Source organism: Desmodus rotundus, chromosome 1 (genome assembly GCF_022682495.2).
Source record: "Desmodus rotundus isolate HL8 chromosome 1, HLdesRot8A.1, whole genome shotgun sequence".
Taxonomy (NCBI): Eukaryota; Metazoa; Chordata; class Mammalia; order Chiroptera; family Phyllostomidae; genus Desmodus; species Desmodus rotundus.
Window position 1 is genome coordinate 15,025,505 of NC_071387.1, and position 20,948 is coordinate 15,046,452.

Genomic DNA, 20,948 nt, shown 5'->3' on the forward strand with positions numbered 1-20,948 from the left:
AGATGTCCTGGTTCTAGCCTTTACTCTATCATTTCTAGGAGGCTCATGTTAGGCAAGTTGTTTAACCTACCTTGAACCTATTTCCTCATGTGTAAAAGCTCAATTAACTTAATTCATTAGATTGTATTGAATGTTATTAATCAATGGGGTTGTTTTGAATGCTTAATCAAGATGATGTAAGTAAAAATGTCTAACACTTTTGATGCCATCTCATAAGAACTAAATAAACATTTCCTTTCCTTCTCCATCCTCCCTCCCTTCTTTTCTTTTCCCCTCCTTTTAAAACTTACTTTCTTTTGGGAAAAAAAAGGAATTTCTAGAGAGCTAGGTGTCATTCAATGTATCTCAAAGCAGCTGAGTTTGACCACTAAAAGGTTATGAGACAAATTGATGGGATGTGATGGGGAAGAGGTGGCAGCGTGTGGAAGCACTGACATGGTAAACCATCCATGTAGCATGGATGCTACATGTATTACTTACTCCTGGCTCAATTCTCCAATGACCTCCTACTTTCCAGATGAAGAAGCAGTCCCTGAGAGTTTAATCATCCATCCCTAGATAATACAGTTCATAAGTGGTGGAGCCTGCCTTCAAACCAGGTCTCTTCTGGCCTTCAAACCCACTCCCTTTGCCCTACCTCGCATGGCCATCAGGCCATCAGGATAAGTCAAGTACCATCACACACTGTTTTTTTTTTTTTTAAATTAATATAGCATCATGTTTTGGAAGAAAAGAATCCAATATAGCTGATAGGCCTCAAGTGTAAGGCCCCCCAAGAAGCGTTCTGTCACTGACAAGGTCTTAGAATGCATTTCTACATTTTCCCAAGTAAAGGAAAGCTGGGGAAAACACAGCACCCCGCTTCTCCCTGTGCACCCAGCAAGGAGCAGCTGCAGGCTAGGGAGAGGCCAGCCCAGGGTGGCCTCTAAATCAATCCCCTTGGCGTTTCCTGAAAAGAGCGTGGAGTCCTGAGCGGGGACCTTGCTCCCCACCTGGGCTAAATAACTGACTGCTCCCGCCCCTTCCGTTTTGGAATTTCTTCGCTGCTTTTCTCCCAACCTGGTTTCAATTTGCTCTTGTGGCCAGCTTTGACTGTGACCTCAATCAGAGGGAGAGGGTGAGGGGAGAAGGAGAGTGAGAGGGAAAACCGAGGAGGAAGAGGGTTGAGGGGGTGATGAAAGGAGTGGGACAGAGCATGGAGGCAGGGGGCGGGGCCTGTGGAAAAATTGCGCTGTGCTTTCTTGGGTTGGTTCTGAAGCCTCAGCAGAATCGTGATTGACCCTTTCTGTGGATCGTAATGAGAGCAAGGCTTGAGTCTGAGTGGATGAAGAAATGTGTGGGGGTCTGGCCCAAGCCCACTCGGGTTACAGCCCCAGAAGAGCCATAATGGGGAACAGGCACATTCCTGTACAGCGACTCCCAACTCCCTATCTGTTTTCAAGGAAAGAAAAACAGAAAAAGAATGTTAGAGTCTTGGACAGGCATGGGTGAGGCGGTGGCGGCAGCCTGGGTCTAGGAGGGTTCTGCCATAACAATGTACCATGGAGGAGGGGGCGGAGGTAGCCAGGCCAAGTGTCCTAGTGGAAGGCACGTGGAGCTCAGAGGCAAAAGAGCTGATTATTATGGACTCTGCCCCCAGTGGCTGCAAAGCCCACTGGGGGTACGACATTCCTGAACTTCTATATTTCTATCAGGGAATGTGGCAGGGCTTTAGGGTTCAAACATTTCCAGCAGTAAAACTTCTAAGCCAAGCTCTTTATTTTTTAAGTGATGTTTTCCCAACCTAAATAAAACACGGACCATCAGTATATAAAACAGATTAAACTGGAGTTAATCCAGTTGAAGGTCAGTGTGGGTATAGAGGAGACAGACTTAGCCACCCCCTCCCCCTGTTTGCCCTTCCTTCTTACCCCCAGAGTTCGAGATATTCTAATTTGCAAACCACTGTTAGACTGTATTACACAGTGCAAACCAGCCAAACACCTTCTGTCGTTTGTCTCTCCTGGGCTTTTTATGGCTCCCACAGGTTCCAAGTTTAAGAAGACAGCAGGGTGGAACTGTGTGCCTAGCACTCTGCCTGGCACACAGTAAATGCCCAGGACGTATAGCTCACGCTCATGCTGAATAAAGTTGGTCAGGAACTGAGGAGTGAGGGCTCCAGGGGCAGCTCTGGAAGCTCTTCAGTTCTTGGCAATGTCACCACAAATGTTGGCTGCTACAAATTACTCAATAGGATATAGGAGTTAAGAGATCAAGGTTTGTTCCAAATCTACCTCCCATTTTGTGTATGGCCATGGACATGCCACTTTCCTTCTCTGGGCTTTAATTTTGTCACCTGGAGAAGGAGCAGGTTGGATAGAAAATGTCCAGGGGTCCTTATCTCTCTCTTGGGTTATGGCAACAATAGTAACAAAAACAATAATCGCAGTTGAGATAGTTTCTGCACTCTTGCCATACGCCAGACATTGTGCTAATTGGTTTTCTAACAATACACTATTATTATACCCATTTCACATATGAGAAAATAGAAACAAGAGAAGGTAAGGCGAGCTGTACGTGGGGGTGGACCAGGAGTTAATCTTAGGCAGTGTAAATTCAGAGCTCAGCCTATTCACCGCTGCACTGTATTACCATTCATTCAAGGGTACTGCTGCCGGATGCGGACGGAGTATGTTATACCGTGGAACCATAATACATGTGTTGAATTGTGCTGAACTGCATTTGTGCACAGAGAAGCCCCAGGCCTTTCTTACTCCCCCCTCCTCTGTGAGGAAGGACAGTGAGGGGTTGCTTCAGTCACCTGCCTCCATCTAGGTTACATTTAAGCCTTCTGGAACAGAGTGCCAAGAAAAGCAATATTACAATTTACTTTATGGGTCAGTTCTTGTATTTAACAACCCTTCCTGTTGTCAGATTACAAGCTGTAGAAGGTCAGGGACCATTTCTTTTATTGTTTCATTCCTCAAGCCCATAGAGCTAAGAGAGTGGCATGAATTCAATGGCAAATTGAACAGAACTGAGAAAGCTCGCTTTCTAACACTGCCCCTATTTACACTTTCTCTAGGAGGCAGCATGGTATAAAAGAAAAGGTATGGCTTTGTGGTTAGGATGATAAGGGTTCAAATCTCAGCTCTGCCCCTTCCTAAATTTGTAAGCGTAACCTCAGTGTTATAGTGGAGATACTAAAATTTAACTCATTAGGATTGAATACTGTGAGTTTTAAAGGGAAAAAAGAAAGGTTGCTACTAAATACCAGTTTTCTTCTTTTTCATTCTTTTCATTTGAAAGTCCTATGGACAGATAATTCCAAGTAGAACCAGGACCTAAATATGTCCTTAGCATGACTAGTTACATACTCCATATTGCCCAGTTTCTTCACCAGAGCTAAACCTACAAACATGAGAACTGTGTGCCAATATTTATGGGGCATCTGTCCATGGTCAGAATTGCTCTGAAATGCATGGGAATATCTGGACAGCTATGCCCATTTGAAAATGAGCATCAGCCGTCTTTTGGCTTGAAGGCAATTAATACAGGCCGCCGTTTACTCCGCTCCCTCCTGAGGGGCCAGCTTTTTCAATGGCTCTCTGGAAACCAGTTGAGAAGTCGACAGACATGGATCCAAGCTCAAGGAAAACAAAAGCAAGCAGCCAGACTTGGGATCCTAAGAAACCAAGAGTAAAAAGCTCTCACTTCGTTCAGTGAATAATTCCATGTCCCCCATTACCCACCCCCCCCCCAATTTTTCACCCCCTGCATTGTTTTGGTACCTGTTGGAAGAGACACATTGTTGGTTTATGATTTTCCTACGAAAGAGGCTGACATAAGAGGCCTAGAGAAGAAACAGGGTTGCCAGAATCTGTGATGAAAAAAGGGTTTCATTTACCTCTTTATTTTCTAGCAAGACCTCTGGTTTTGGACAAAGATTTTCTTCCTAGACTCAGCTTTTCTTTCTAGACTCCAAAGTCATAAAAGAGTTATTGGTCCCTTGTTACAGAAAGGAAAACTGAGACTTTAAGAGGTTAAAGGATTTGCAATAAATAGTGGAAATAGAATTCAGTCCCAAGTCTGCCTGGCAACAGCCGCTGAACTTGCATGTCAGTGACAGCCTGATCCAGACATGCGCTCTAGCATCTACAGATCAAGGCCATGAACTGTACGTTGTCTTTTTAAGAAGTGGAAAACAGAAAACGCTACCCATCAGATCTGTCGTATTGGACCACAGGGGCCAATATGTTACAGAACTGTTGTTCACCTCAATCCCAGGCCCATCCAGACACTTCAGTCAGACAGGTGTTACCTGATTCATTCACTTGTGAGAGGAGAGTGAGCTTGTCTTTGAAAGACTAACAGGAAGCAATCTGCATATTCTGCCCACCCTGTTCCCTGGGAGAGAAGCGCCATGTGGCTTCTCTGGGTCTCAGTCTTCTCAGACACTGTCCCATGATGGGTCCATTAAACTGGATTGTCCTTGAGCCCAGGTAGAGAAGACAGAGTTGAATAGATGCCCTTCTCTTGCTTATTACTGAGAATAAAAGCAAGTAGAGAGTGGGAGGCCCTCCATATCAGGCGGGAAGCAGAACAAGGACTCAGCCGTCAGGAGGCCTCCTGTCATTTTGTACTGTGTGGTAGAAAATACCACACATGCCTGCTTGGCTCTGAAATCATCCAATTTTAGAATTGGAAGGGAACACAGAGGCCATTTAGTCTGACTCATTTACTCTATCTATTTTTAAGTAAATTTTATTGATTTTTCCCTTGTTACAAAAGCAACACATGTTCATTTGTAGATAATTTTTAAAAAATAGAGATAAGCAAAAATAAAAGAGAAAAAGTACCCATTATGTCACTTTCCAGACAAAGCTATGATTATGCATTTGCTATATTTTTTTCTTCTTTTTCTAAATAGATACACATGCAAAATTTTCACCCCAAATTAGATTATTCTGTATTAGTGTAACCTGTTTGTAAACTTAATACATCATGAATATCCTTTCATAGAACTCATATTATTCCACAATATTACTTTTAGGGGCTATAAAATATTCCATTGCATCACTGAACTATAATTGATATTGCTGTTTCTATGTTGTCGAACATTTAATTTCTAAACTCTTGCTAGTTTGCTTTTCCTTATAACTTAATCTTCATTCACGTGTACATTTTTATTTTTCAAGAATTCTAATAGTTACTCTAGCACCTCCACTTTACAGAGGAAAAAACTATGGGTCAGAGATGGGAATTTAGTTGCCTGAAGCTATATAGCAAATTCAAAACAGAGCTAAGATGAGGTCTCAGGATTCCAAATATTCAGCCATTCTTTCTAATATTTATCAAATATTCTGCATCACTTCTATTTCTAGTAAACTCAGCTTCTTTCTAAAATCTGATGGTTAGGTGACTTAAAAATCACGGTGTCTAGGACACTTGTTCTTCTACGGTCCCTTTCTGTCCCATGCCCCTTCATTGCTGATCAGTCATGGAATTCTTGCTTCCTTAGCAGGACCGGGTCTCTGTCCACCACAGCACAACACTCCATAAATTTAGGGCCAGTGCATTAGAGTGACCATGTGACTTGAAGCCTACCTTACATTCCTAGTCCAACTCCTTCATTATACAGGAAGGGAAATGCAATTCCAAAAAGGAAGGGACTTACAGAAAGCAATTTCCCACTCTAACCTTTTCGTGCATTTCGATTACACAATAATTTACCTCAACTGAGCCTTGATACAATATTATAAAGGTAGGTATGAGTACCCCCACTTTACAATTGAGAAAGTTCAGGCATCAATTTGAACAGAGAGTCACAGGGCTATGTACTAACCTGTGTCATTTTTATATCTTGTGCCTATTTTATGCACAAATTTTCCTAATGATGGTATGCAGACATTTGATGGGACCGGACAATGGGAAGAATGTCCTCTCACCAAGACCTGAGCTGGGGAGCTTATCTTTCTCTGTCTCCCTCCAGGAGAATTCCTGAGTTTTGCTGATGACTTACTCTCTGGCCTGGGCACGTCTTGTGTGGCAGCTGGTCGAAGCCATGGAGAGGTCCCTGAAGTCAGTATCTACTCCGTCATCTTCAAGTGTCTGGAGCCCGATGGCCTGTACAAGTAAGACATGCTGGGCGTGTGGGGAGTGTGAAGCAGACGGGATGGTTGTAAGTCTGGGAGGCAAGGCATGAATGATCTGACTGGGTCAACCAAATGTCTTATAGGCCAGCCTGTGTGTGCACCTTGAGATGTTAGGCTTTAAATGTGTCCATTGGAGAAGTGTGGCCATGAGTCACAGAATCGTACATGGTGAGTGCTGAAGGGCTCATGGAGGCCAGAAATTGAAAACCATTCCTCCTACTGATAAAGAATCTGTTTCCCAAAGAGGGAAAATGGCAAGTTAGCAAGGAAGTCTCTGACCAGTGTGCCTGCCTTCTGTTTTTTTTTTTTTTCAGTTCAATGGTATCTCCTCTGAAAAATATTATATTAGCATATCTGAAGTATATACACATATACATTCATACACACACATTTGTACACACAGAGACAGAGATATATTTTTAGCAACAGGTCCAGCCAGACCCTCAGAAATAGCAGCATTAACACTTCTTTGCAAAGAACATTAGAGTCTTTGCATCCAAACTTCTGGAGATGACAAGGGACGTCATTCTGAGACTCATCTGCTCATCTCCGAGGGAAAAGGCACTTGTTTTTTTGTTTCCCTTCTCAGTGAGTGTTGCCACATGTGGCTGCAGCCATCACAAGCTCTAATACGAAGTTCTAGAGACCAGTTTTCTTCACATACCCTAATTATGAAACTATAGACACCTCTCTTGCCAACCTAGAAAGCTGCATTGTTAACAAGGTAAGCATTATCACAATTTTTGCAATCATTCAACTCATTCTTTTCTTTTATTCACTCACTCAGTGATTCATTCATGTATCCATCTACCCAATCATTCACTCCACCATCTACCCCTTTCTTCCTTCTTCCTTTTATCCATCCATCCATCCTGTCCATCCATCCATCTACTCACACATTTTATACTCCATCATTCTTTCACTTATTTGTTAATCAATTCTTGCATTCATTTGCATTTTTATTGACTCACCCATTACTCATGTTCTTATTCAGCAGACAGATTTTGAGGATTCCCAGTGTCTCTGTACTGTGCTAGGGAATGCCAGTGTGAGTGCGGTTAAGACAAAGGTTCTAGACTCAGATAACTTGTAATCTAATTACGGTAAGAAACGCCACAGACTGTGTGTTCAAATCTGACTTGGACATTTTTAGATAAATTGCTGTAGATAAATTGCTTTAGATAAGTTGCTGTAGCCCTATGAACTTCAGTTAAAAAGAAATAATAAATCTTAGGTTGCAGAGTTGCATGAAAATAAACAAGAAACATCCTAGCACAGGATCTGAGGATGTGCCCAATACGTATTAGTCCCTCCACCACCTGTGAATCCCCCTGACCTCCAAAACATTCTCTCTTCACTTCTTCTGGGAGACCATGACTTTTCTAAAGGCCATGGTGCTCTTCTGAACACTTGACAGATTCAGGCTCATTGGTAACACCCAACACATCATGCACCAAACTCAGGAATATCACTGTGAGCTGAAAACTGGGCCTCCAGCTCTGATTCTGCCACTGACTGTCTCAGAGATGTGGACGCCCAAGTTTTATTTTATGCAGAATGACAAAAATCAATGAGAGACAGGCACGGAATCCCCAGAGTACTGTAGGCTATCAGACCTATTTCAGTGGGACATCTGGGTAGACTTCACAGAGGAGGTGGCATTTGCTTCAGTGCTGAGTCAGGATCCAGATCTTGAGAGTGTGTGTGACTCTATAGCTTCTTATTGAGTAAATGCTAACACCATCCGCTGGGGCTTTAGGGTCACTGCGTCTATGGAAAACAAGTATGGGATTAGATTAAAAGCTATAAGCTCCTGACCAACTACAAAAACTATGATTATATATAGAAAGTAGCAGTTTTGAAAGATTTCTTGATGGTGGGCCTCTGGTTCCTCTGTCCTTATTAAGGGCGTAGACTGGAGGCAGATAGACCTGGGTTCAAATCTCTGCCCTGCACTCTATCAGCTGTGTGATGCTGAGTGAGCTTCTCAACCTTCTGAGCCTCCATTTGCTCCTCTGTGAGCAGGTAGATAATACCATGGCCAGCTCACTGGGACACCAAGGGCTTTTGATGAGATAATGCACAAAAGCTTTCTGCTTGGTGATGAGCTCCCAGTAGGAGCATACGTGTTAGCTATTATTACTGTTGCTGCTGTTGCCCTTGTTGTGGTAATAATTCATTTCAACTCCCTTCCCCTCCATTCCCCAATTGCTGGGAGAGACAGTATTTAGCAGAGGGAGACAGAGCCCTGGCATGTGGTTCCTGGAACTGAGACACAAGTGGAAGCCCTGTCTCTGGGTGACATTGTGGGGACTTGGCTTTAGGTAGGCTAGAATCCTATAGGCACATTATATAGAAAGCAGTGAAATGTTTTATGGCACCCCCAAAGGCAATTAACACCAAGAACTGACAAATCACCTGCCATCCTTTAAAAGTAAGAAATGTTCTTTTCTTCCCTCTTCTTTTTCTCACTGACTGGCACCCCCACCCTCTTTCTACCTCTTGAAGTAGGATCATCCTTTCTCTGTCCTAGAAATGTGCTTGTGATGAGCATGTCATGCCTAACTCTGAATACTTTCTTATTTTTGAAATTGATTGGATTAATGGCCCTGGGACCTGGGCCACTCTGACTAGGAGCCAGGGTATTGTTTGGACCCATCTCTTATCCCACTGGCGGCTGTCCTCCCCTGAAGTCTGCCCGACTTGGTCTCAAGTTTAAAATAGTTTCAGTGTCCATTCTTGGGGTTTCTCATGTTCAGCTTGCTTGTTCCTTACCAAAATTAGTTTTATTCCTCTTGGGCCAAAAGGTAAGGGTTAGGAAAAAGCACAGGCTTCGAGGACAAGCTGAGCTGGGGGCAAATCCTGATTCTTTCCCCTTCTCCTAACCTGCCCTGGGGAAAGTCATTTTCCACTGTTCTATGCAGTAGTTGCTTCTTCTGCTGAAAGAGGGTTGGTGATGGTTCTTATCTCATAAGGTTATAGGGAAGAGAATTATGTGAAAAACTCCACCAAGAGTTTGTGTGGTTGCCTGGCCTCCAGGAGGCCTGTGGGAAGTTAGTGACTTTCTTCCTCTTTCTGTTCATTCTCCTTGACTTAATTGTTGGTTATCTTTCTTCCAAGGATAGCTTCTAAAGAAGCATTATCCTGTGAGGAAGGTTGAGGTCCCACTAGCCCTGAAAAGAATGACCATCTAGGATTTTGGGGAGGAACTAGGATAAAAGGACAGCATGGGTCCAGGCCCTTGAGATTTTGTTAAGGACAGGGGGGCACCAAACCCCCTCATCCATGCTGCCAGGGAATGTGATGGAAGGATTTGGGGGGGCACAGGTGTGGTGGACCAGTCTCTCAGGCAGGAAGTCTGGGTTCATATCCCACTCCCTTCACTTCTGCCTCTGAGGCCTTGGACGAAATGTTTTCTCCTTGTTGTGCAATTTCAGCATCTCCAAAATGCAGGTGCATGAGATAGACCCCAGCTTGAGAGTTCTTAGAATGCATGGTTTTGCCATCAGATTTTTTCTCATTTGCCCCCTTCTCCTCCTCCTGGGCTCCAACATTTCCAACTTTTCTACTGTTCTCACTTTGGTTTTGCCCTCCTGTGACTTCCTGCGCCCCTGTCTGTCTCTTCTTGCCTTTCGTTCCCTCTCTCTGTGTTTTCTGCATTGCATACTATCTCTGTCTGTCTGCCGTTCTCCCAGTCATTCCTTCTTTGCCTTTCTATTTGTTAGTCCCTTAAGTTCCGTTTCTGTGTGTCTCAGTTTCTCTGCTATTTCTTCCTTGAGTTTTGTTCTCTTGTGCTCTCTCTCTCTCTCTGAATCTGGCCCCTCTCCATCCCTACTCCCTCTCTCCACCCCACCTAGAAAGGCAAATTGCTTTTGCAGCCTGTCCATCCATGCAATTTTACATAGCGCCACAGGGTTGAAACCAATTGGAAGAGTGAAAGTCAAGGCTGATTTTCTGTCCTAAGCTCACCCTGGTGTAACAAAGCAGAAACATCAGCGCTCGGGCCCTGTTTAAATTGAATTTACTTGTTTGTTTCATTTGTTTTGCTTTTGAATGAAAACAAACAAAGAGCAACAGAGGGAGAGGGTCCACAGCAGGTCTAACAGTGTGGCAGCTCCTGCACCCTTGGGCTGTTGGAATCTGACCGTGATCCTGAGCAGGAATCTCTCCTCAGCATAGATGAACCAGGCCAGGCTGGGCATTTGTGGTCCCTGCCCTTGCCTGGCCAGAGGCCTAGACACCCTTGTTGTTGCCGCTCCCCAATTTCCTATTACCCGAGGTAATTAGCCTCTGTCTTGTCTTGGCTGCCTTGCCTTTCTCTAATCGTGGACGACTGCCAAAGGGTCCTGAGCAAACACACAGTGGCAGCCAGGCCTGATTCCTGGGGTGGGGGGCTCATTCCCACACATTCAGAGGCTTGCCCTAGACCTGCCCTCACCTCCCTGGCCTCAGCTCTATGAAAGGAATGCCAAGGGAGCCTGGGTACGGCAGTCTCGTGCTAATACCCGTGGTGGGACCAGAGGCTCAAGGCGAATGCACCTTTTTAGCAGGGATGGGTGAAGTTGGAGGAAAGGGTTGAACAGAATACCAAGGCCCTGGAGAAAAGAAGGCATTGTGAGGAAAGAGCCTGGGGTCAGGGGTCAGGCAACAATTCCCACCCTTGCTCCCGGCGAGACCTGAGGCCAGTTCCGCCTTTTCCTCTTGCCTTGTTGTTCTCATCTGTGAAACAGAAATGTTCAACTCTGTGAGCTCTAAGACTTGCCCATGGAGGTAGGGATGCAGACTCCACAGCAAAGTCTCGAGTCTCTGTGCCCCAGTACTTCCTGGGTAATAGTAATGGTCATGGTAATCAATTTCTTGAGCACTCACTTCATGCCAGGAAACTTATGGAGTATGTTACATGTACTATCTCACTTAATCTTTACCATAACTCTATGGATCTGGTGGTATCATCATCATCATCATCATCTTCATTATCATCTCCCATTTCACAAGTGAGAAACTAGGGCTTAAGGGAGCAAACATTTTGCCCAAAGTTACATGACAAGAAGAGACAGAGCTGAGATTCATACCCAAGCTGACTCTTACACCCACCCTCCCCTCCCTTCCCCTCTCCCTACGTGCTGTCTGTCCTGTTCACTCATGTATGGAGTTGTTAGAAGCACCTGGTGAGGGATGAATGAAGACTGGAAGAGGGCCTTCTCTCTATCTGTAAGCAATCCTGTTTGCAATGGGGAAAAAAGTAACTTTAGGGACGGGAAGACCCAGACTGGGACCTACAGATCGGTGGGGAAGGTACTTCACACCTCATCTTCCTCCTCTATAAAGTGGAACTAATCAATTGCATCCACAAAATGGAGAGAATTAATTTTACTCCAGCAAGTTGTTACAAAGATTCAACTGGAGAGTACATGAGAATGGGTTTTGACTTCTTCATCAGGTCATGAGCCCATGAAGGGTTATGGTGATCACTCTGTCAGAGACCAGCACCCGGAGGGCAAGTAATGTTTAGATCAACATGCCCCTCCCCCACTCCCCACCACACATACATATTGTTTAATTAGGCCTTTGAAATCAGACCTCGGCGCCACATCCACGCACTGTGTGGCCTTGGATGAATTTCTTAACCTCTCTGAGTTTCAGTTTTTCGTCTAAAATGGAATTATACTTGGCCTTATTTTATAAGACTGTGAGGCTTCAAAGTTCTGAAAGGTGCAAAGAGCACAAGGTAGTGTCTAACTCGTTGTCAGTGCTCCGTAGATGGTGGGACGGGGAGTAACTACTGTGGGAGGAAGACTCTCCGTGATCACACCCTTTACCTAAGCAGTCATGTCTGGGGCTGCTGCTGTTGACACCGGTGTGCTCACAGCGTCGCGGTGGGATGAGTCAAGCCCTGAAGTCCTGGCAAGTGCCACACAGTTACAGCCTGAGTCTGTGCAATTCCCCCTGCTCCTCCCAGGGGTATCCTCCCAATGCCGTTTCTGAGGTGCCCAGGATCCCTGGCTCTCATCTGCTGAGTAGCTTCCCAAACTGCCATGTGTTTCTGCAAACAAGTCCAGGCTCCTGGCCCAAAGCTGCTATTCCAAAAACCCAGGGGCCTTGGAGCCATGGATAGAGCATTGCTGGGTTCCTCATCACCCCCAGGACACCCCACTGCCACCCGGGCACAGCCTGGGCAGCACAGTACAGAAGCGGCCCGGGCCACCACCATGGATCTTATAATTATATATTAGATGAAATCCCAAAGTTTCCCTTTATTTACATTCCTACCCTACCCTTTTCATTTCCTCTCTTCATGCCAAGAGTCAGCACAGAATTTACTGGAAACAGCATGAAAGTCATCAGGAACCCTCCAGGGCTGGGTTTTCAAAGTGCTTGCCCAGATGATGGGAGGCTCAGACCTTCGGACTATGCTGCCTCTGGCCCGAAGCAGCTATGTGGTCTTGGGCAAGGAGTGTCCCATTAGGATGCCTCTGATTCTCCATTTGTGGAAGAGGGTTGGAATGGAACCGTCCCAAAGGGCTGGTTCATGATTTCAGAGTCTGGGCATCTCAAGAGATAATGGAAGCAAGAAGATGGACTCAGGCCCCTGGCAATTACAGAGAGAAGGTGTTGCCTTGGGTGGAAGAGCTTCCTGTAGCTCAAAGCACACTACTTATCCCCTCTGCAGTTTCAGTGACCCCCGTCTGCTTAGTGGGCCTCCTGCGCCAAGTCCCTGATGTCACCGGACCAGCTTCGGAAGGGACTTTCAGCTCCCAGGAGAAAGGAGATGTGCTCAGAGGAAGCCTTCCGTGCTGACCAGGGATCCTGGGCTGCAGCCTCTGGGTCCATGTGAGCTGAGACTGAGGCCAAGGTTGATCCAGGACACAGCAGGGAAAGGAGCCAGCACGGGCCTGATGATTCTTGCCCTGCTCCCCACTGGCTTTTTCTTTGCCCCTGTGAAACTTCCTCAGTCCCTTTTCTCTTCAGTACTTCCTCCCTGTCATTTCTCCTTCCTTCCTTCCTTCCTCCACTCCCATTTTCCCAACATCCTCCTTTTATTTCCCCTCTTGTTTATTTTTTGTTATTGTTTCTGTCTGACTCTTTTATCTTTTTCCCTCTCTTTCTCCCCCGTTACTTTCTTGTCCTCCATCTTGCTCTTGGGTGCCTCCTCTCTCTCTGTCACTGTAAATTCTATCTGTCTTGGGTCCACCTGCTCTCTTTGCATCTGCCTCTGTCTCCTTGTCTTATCACTTCATCACTTCTCAGTCTCTGTCTTGCTGGGTCCCTGGACCTTTCTTCTTCCATCCTCCTGTGTATTTTTACTCCCCTTCTTCTTCCCTTTCACCCCAGCCTAAGTACAAAGGTCTGGGTTGAATCTGACTCTGAGGTGAATAGCCGGGTGGGTGTGGCCAAGGGTCCTGGAGCTTGGCACGGGCCTCTGATGTCCCCAAACCCTGGTGAAAGTGCATTTTCCCTGGCTGTGGTGCCCTGTCTTATTGGTCAGGGGGTGAGGGTAAGGGGGGCAGCCTAGCCACTTAAGACTCAATTCCATCTAGCATCAGGTCATGCTGACCTCTCCAAAGTGCACAGTTGGGGCCCTAGAGAGGGGAAGAGCTGTCCTCAAGCCAGAAGCAAACACAGCTGTGCGTCCCAAGCCAAGAGAGACTCGTAGAGGAAAAATAACCCTGTTTTTCAGCCAACAGACAGTGAGGCTCCTAAAACCTGCTGGGGACTCTCAGGCGGGCTGTTTCTTTCCTCAGACTGCGTCAGGATTTCATCCAGGAATGGGACGCCAGCCAGGGTTCCGGAGGGACAGGGCACAGACTGCTCATGTGAACTTGTACAGGGTGGAGGGACAGGAGCTGAGGCCATTCTGGAGAGCTAGGCCTTAAATGCCAGGTGGAAGAGCTGGACTTGATCATGCAGGCAATGGGGAGCCAGCAAAGGCTTTTGAGGACGAGCAGCCTATATTAAATCTGTGTTTTATGGTGTCAACTCTAACCTTAGGCTGGGTCTTCACACATTTGGGGAGCCAACGAATGGTGCCCTTCCCATGGGAGTCGGGCATATGCTGGGCCAAAGTGGAGCAGCGTGGGTTCAGCCCAGTTCTGGAAACATGGGAAACAGCTTTTCCTATTCTCAGTTAACTGACTGCAGTGTGCAGAGTGCTCAGGAAAAGGACATACTGGGTGGGCATCTACAACGTGCCTCACGCTAGGTACTGGAGATTCGGAACTAATGAGTAAAGGGGGATAAATGGTGATGGAAGGAGACTTGACTTGGGGTGGTGAGCACAATACAGATATATTATAGATGTATTTGATGTATAATAGAATTGGACGCCTGAAACCTATGTAATTTTATTAACCAGTGTCACCCCAATAAATTCATTAAAAAGGGAACTAATGATGCCAGACAAGGTCTCTGCGCTCATGCTGCTCACAGCCTTGGCAGGGAGGCGAAAGAGACCAGGCAGGTGTACGCTGGTTTACTTCATGCTCTGATGGGAAAGTCAGGGGCTGGGGCAACATCAAGGAAGGGCTGCTAACCCAGCCAGTTCTACTGCAAAGTCTTCCTGAGGAAATTAGAGGAGGGTGCCCTGGGTTTAACTGCGCCCCCCAAATTCATGTCTCCCTGACCCCTGAGCATTGGACTGTATTTGGACACGGAGTCGTTGCAAATGTAATGAGTTAAGAATGGAGAGGAGATCATATCAGGTTAGGTTGGCCCCTACATCCAAGATGATGACTGGTGTCACTTTGAGAAGAGGGAGGGCACGAAAAGACACACAGGGAGAAGGCCAGGGGAAGGCAGGCAGAGATTGGAGGGGTGCTCCCACAAGCCAAGGAGTGCCGCGTGCCACCAGATGCTGGAAGAGGCAGGGGAGGATTCTTTCTAAGAGCCTTCAGAGGGAGCGTGGCCCTGCTGACACCTCGGCTTCAGACTTCCTGCCTCTAAAACCGTGAGAGGATACATTCCTGTTGTTTTAAGCCACCACAGTCATGGCAGTTTGTTACCGCAGCCCTAGGAGACGAATGCAGGAGCGAGTTTCAGACAGAGGACAGATTGTGAGAAACCTGGGAGACAGAGACACAGCTTGTTGTGGCGGAGAGTTTAGCTGGGGTGTGGAGGGCAAGGGGGAGCAGAGAACTGGGGGTATGGATGTGGGCAAGCTCCTGGTCAGCCATGTTGGGGCCCCATGTAACATGGCAAGGGTTCAAGGAGGGGTATGAACAAGCTTCCTGGCTGCAGGGAAGAGCTGACTTTCAAGGGTAAGGCCAAGTATCTGAAAGATGTCCAGAGGAGTGCAAGCAGGTCACCCAAGGCCCTAAGGACCATCTGAGGGACCTGGACTGTTTATTCAAGTTAAAAGAAGACACAGAGGTGGGTGGTTCCCAACTTCAACTCTCTTTAGAGCTATGCAGGTGTCAGAGGGCACAACTGTGTTCACTTGGACCCCGAGAGCAAGAGGGGATGAAAAGCTATGAGGGAGGCAGGTTTCAGGCCACTATCAGGCAAAGCTCCAATACTGGCCCTGAGTGGGAAGGCAGTGAAAGCCCCATGCTTGGGGCAGCTGGACACCAAGGCAGATGAGGCAAGCTCTCAGATGGGCTTTGCAAGGGGGAAGTGGAAAATGACGGCAAGAGGGCCACATGGCCAGGTGCTTGATCATAGGGAGCAGTGGGGACTGTGGTAAACTAGAAATGGAGCAAAGAATACTCAGCTCTAGGTAATCATTAATATGGAAGAATGTAGACCCAGTGTTGAAAATTTTTCCAAGCTGTAAGTTTAGGTGTTTGGGTGAAATTTCTTAATTAGTACTTGCAGGCAACAAGTGTAAAATTGGTCACATAAGCCAATTTTGTAGTTCACAATTAGCCTGCATGCCATTAATTTAGAATCTTTAATCTACATTAACTCCATCAGTGTATAGATGAGGAAGCTGAAGCTCCAAGAGTCCCAGAGGCTTCACAGTCAGGGCGGAGCCAGGATTAACATATTGGGGTCCTGACCCCAAATCCAGGGCTCTTACCAGCAGGCCTTGACCCCCACCTTCTACTTTAGGGATGCCTTGTTAGGGGAAAAGAACAGAAACCGCTCAGCATGTGGAGGATTCCCAGTGGGGTCATAAGCCACACTAGGCTCTGTCCCCAGCTTTCCTGCCTATCCACCAGGGGCCACGGATAAAGAGTTTTCGCTTTCTGAGGTTCAGTTGCTTCCTCTAACTTTTCCCTGAATCTACTGTCTTAGCGTCAGGTCCCTCACTGTGCGCTAAGCGGCTGCCACTCACCCACTCCTGACTCCCACTTTGATCTGTTGCTGCCAGTAGACTTGAGGTCATCACTGGGAATGTGTTAGCAGACCGCAGGGAACCACCATCACTGATATGTAGCAACTCAGAGGCAAGACGGAATCCATATTTCTGGCACTTTTTCCTGCTCTGTTCTCCTTTCTCCCAAGGGCAGACTCCCCCATGTACCAACAACCCCCTTCTGCTTTAGCATTTGAATCACAGCACTGAAGAGCTTGAGGCCTCAGGCGTGACTGACCCAAACCTTCTACCTTTATAGGAGGAACTGTAGCTCAGGGAGGGCGCTCGGGAACCAGTGTCAGAGCTGGGCTGAACCAGCGTCCCTGGCTCTACTGCAGCCGACCTGCTGTTCTCTTGTCCTAGATCTAATCATACAGGTGCCCTGATCTTGGGTGTCTGAGAGCCCAAGAGTCTAGGGTTTTAGTCAGACTGTCCTGGGGTCAATTCAAACGTTAGACACTTTCTGGCTTTAAAAGATACTTATTTTCCCTGGGTCTCTGCTTTCAGATATGTAAGGTGGAGATATTGATACTTCCTTTATTAGAGTTGTGTTGTGAAACAAATATAGAGAGAGTAATTAACACATGCAGAGATCCTGGGCATAACATGTCCAGCACACAGTAGGTACTCAATATCAAGAACATACCAAGTACATGTGTTTCCTTAGTAGGTCTTCATCAGGGATGACCGTGAAGGGAACTCATGCCCACTATGCCACTGCTCATGTTTCTCTGTTCTCCCCAAGCATCTCCCAGGAGCCCTTTGGACCTGAGATGTGGCAAATTTGGGATTGTTTTCCCCAAACATTTAACATAAGAAGAGGGGTCTCCCCTCATTCTTTTGTTCTCATACTTTCCTTGAACCCATCTCTAACATAGTTCTCATGATCATAGAGAACTAAGATTGTCAGTCGTCAGAGTGGTTCTGGTTTTAGAAACCATGTTTTAGAAATCCGTGAATCCCTATCACATGGCCTGGTTTTTGTAGGTACTCAGTCCAGCAAACACTGAAGGTCAATAATAGGTATTGCAGGTTGAATGGATGGGGTCAGTCCTTCACATAAACAGCTGTAGCTGTTAGCCAAGGACCTAACGCTGACATGCCCCTGCCTGCCTCTCACAATTACAATCGACCGTTTATCAAGTTGTACTACCTGCCTTGTAATGTGTCAAGAGTTTTATGTCCACTAATGCTTCGAACCTTCACAACATGGTACCCTCTAAGGTAGATGTACTACAGTATCCCCATTTTATGTACATAAAGAAACAAAGACAGAAAAGCGAACTGACTTACCACCTGATCAGTAAGTGGCAGAACCAGGAGTCTAACACAAGATACCTGGCTCTAGAGTCCACACTTGTATAGTCTTATGCATTCCTCACGTAGGCAGTAGTGTGGCCAAAATTTGAGATCTTATGGCTCAAATGGAAAGAGCTGTGCCCAGTGTTGGGGATAAACTTGTAAGCAGCTAACTGTCCTGGGGTAGAGGGTAACTTGCCCCATAATGAAGGCATGGGGGTTCTGAGGGGGCCCTAATCTAACAGCCAGTGTAACTTGGGGGAGGTGCAAATGCTGGGTCTGGAAGAATGGGTAATAATGACCTGTCAGGATCAGGGAAGTTACTGCATCACAGGCAGAGGCAACAGCTGAAATAAGGACCAGGAGGTGGGAAGTTGAAAGGACGCATAAGGGAACAGCAGAAAGCCCAGGACATATATAGTATATGAGGATGGGAAGCAGGACTTGCAAGGTGCTATAATGCAGACTAATGAACTATTAATTCATTTTGAGCAGCAGTGGGCAGGGCATAGTCTGAGTTTTAGAATGATCTCTGTGGAGCACAGGTTGGAGAAGGGAGACGTAGGGGGCTGTTAAAATAATCCTGGTAAGAGGTAAGGAATCTGCACTTGGAACAACAGCAGAGGAGGACGTAGAGGAGGAAGCGGCTGAAGAGAGTCGTAGGATGTGGTCCCAGGATGTTGTGCTTGCAGTTTTCTTTGGGATCTATCAAAGGACGACCAATCTGGCTTCAGGTCCTCACTACCATTTAGTAGTTGGGTAACCTTTTGGGGGGAAAAAAAAACAACCTAACTTTTGAGACCAAGCCTTTTCCTGCATTCAAAAAGTGGGAGTAATAAATTCTACTTTAGTGCATGTGAAATTTTTAAAAAGTATTCTATATTCCATTTCTGGCACCTAGTAGGTCCTTTTTTCCTATCAGTTTCCTCCCATCCTTTCTATTTGCTGCAGTCTTACTGCAGTTAGCATTCATATCCATCCTCTCCCTCCACCCCCTTACTGCCCAACTTCCCTCTCTCTGTCCCTCTTTCCCCAGGATGCCAGAAATGAAATAACATTCTTTTCGTGTTTGTTCTAAAGCTCCTGGCAGCCTTCCCATAGACCCCTGGCTGGGTCAGGACTCATTTGCATTAGCATGTGTGAGGCCAGCATGAAGGGGAGGGAGAGGCCCTGTTTTCAGGGAGTTTCATCAGGCATCTGTGCCAGAAAAAGGAGAAGTTACTATTTCTTTCTGGGAAACATTCACAAATTCATACCAGCAAGGAAGGCTGGGGAGCTGTCTCGCTTGTGGAAAGGTTAGTTGGGGGCTGAGCCGCGTGCCTGACTCCCACGACCTTCTCCCACTCCTCTCCTCCTTATCACGGGCCTGCCCCCCAAATCGCTCCTTCAATGTGTGGAGTCATTTCAGACCATGAATAGATTGTTCTTAATCCTATCTATGGCTTGTAACAGGGAGAGAGGACACAGAGGCAAGGAAGGCACTCAGAAGCTGCAGGCTAAATAAGCAGCAATTTTGCTGGCTTCGAGATAGATATTAAATCAACAAAAGCATTTTTTTTAAAGAGAAAAAAAAAAGCAGAGGTAATCCCTAGAGTCTTTTTTTTTAATTTGTTTGTTTTTGCTTTAATCCTGTGAATTTTTTAAATAATACACTGTCTTGAAGTTATACTTTCTTCCAGGAATCTCAGTAACCTTGTCCAAATCCAGATACCCACTGGCAGGCCAAAGGGAATCCCCTGGAGGCATCTCGGGAGCACCACTGGCACCATGAAATGTGACACAGGAGTGTGCTATTTACAGAGAGGCCAGCCGAGTTGCCCGGTATTTTATGAGACAACCTCCCATAACTTTCCGTTATTCTTTCTCAGTTCCTAGCCCAGCCATCTCTTCTTCAGGCAAGACTTTTGCCTTCTCCCTCCTAATAGTATTCATGCAAATACTTGAGGGGAAAAACAAAAGAATCATGATAGGAATGGCTGTTACTTAGAGTGTTTTTGATCTGCCAGGCCCTGTTCTAAATGCTCTACCCACATTAACTCCTCCTTCCTCTCAATAGCCCAATGGAGACAGTGTTTTATTGCCCCCATTTTACAGATGAGAAAACCGAAGCCCAGAGAAGTTGAGAAATTTGCCTAATGTCATGCACTCATCAGTGGCAGAGCCAGGGTTTAAATTCAGGCAGTCTGAATCATTAACTGGCCCAGGCTCTGCAGAAGTCACATTAGCGTGTAAGGAGCCTACCACACTCCAGGTCTCGTGCTCTCACCCCTCACAGGGCCTTGGCACGTGCTGCGTCATTTCTTCATCCTCCGGTTCTCAGCCTGAACGCTGCTTCTTCAGGTCAGCCTCCGCGGAACCCATCATCTAACTTACGTCCCCATCCCTTTCCATTACTACAGTGATTAAACTTTGCAATGGCCTATTTAGTCTGTCCTCAAGTAGACTTGATGGTCTGTGAGGGTGAAGATGGCATCTGTTTTATTTATCTCTGTATATTCAACTGCACACATGCAGAAGGCACTCGATATATATTTATTGGGTAAATAGATAAATCACAGCTATCCTCCCATGAGCCAATTTGTGTTCACCCCTCACTGTAGAGAAAGAGAAATAAAGGCCCACAGAGGTTTCGTACATTGGGGACAGTCACTGAGGGAGTAAACGGCAGAACTGGTATTTGAAAACAGGTCTTTTCTGACCTCAGAGCCCAGGCTCAGAGCCCCTGCACTGTATTTCCTGCTGCAAACCCTACTGTAAGGGGCCAGAAGGAAGTATATGACACGGTGGCTGTCCTCTAGAGCTTCCAGTTTTACTGGGAGGGGACAGATGTATACACAGACTATCATACCACAGGCCAATTAAAATTAGTGCACTGATTCTACAACATCATACCTATCAGCTCTGGAAAAAGGTGGGGAAACAGGCAGTTTTGGGCAGCCAAGAATGACCTCCTCTGGCCTGTCTTTACTTACCCAGTGCACACTTATTCCTTAAGGGAGTGCTCCAAGGTAGCATCCACTTGTAAGCATTGGTACTTATTCATTCTTTTTGCTTTAGGTTTGCTTCTTTCTCAATATGGCTTTGCACTACCTTCCAGGCACCCAGAGGTAAACAGCACATCATCCCTGCCACCATGGAGTTCACGATAAAATGTGTTCCTGGATACGAGGGCTCAGAGGAGAGAATGCCTCTCGGCCCAGTGAAAGCTGTCCAGAAAGGGA

General features: G+C 46.2%; 1 protein-coding gene across 4 annotated transcripts in view; it reads left to right on the forward strand.

The window, feature by feature from the left end:
• ASTN2 (astrotactin 2) overlaps positions 1 to 20,948 on the forward strand; it is an 813,615-nt gene that overhangs the window by 761,841 nt on the left and 30,826 nt on the right. For all 4 annotated transcript variants that reach the window (XM_053921242.2, XM_053921245.2, XM_053921243.2 and 1 more), the window contains one exon: positions 5,972 to 6,113. In XM_053921242.2, the coding sequence (XP_053777217.1) occupies positions 5,972 to 6,113 (142 nt within the window). The remainder of the gene's footprint in view (positions 1 to 5,971; positions 6,114 to 20,948) is intronic.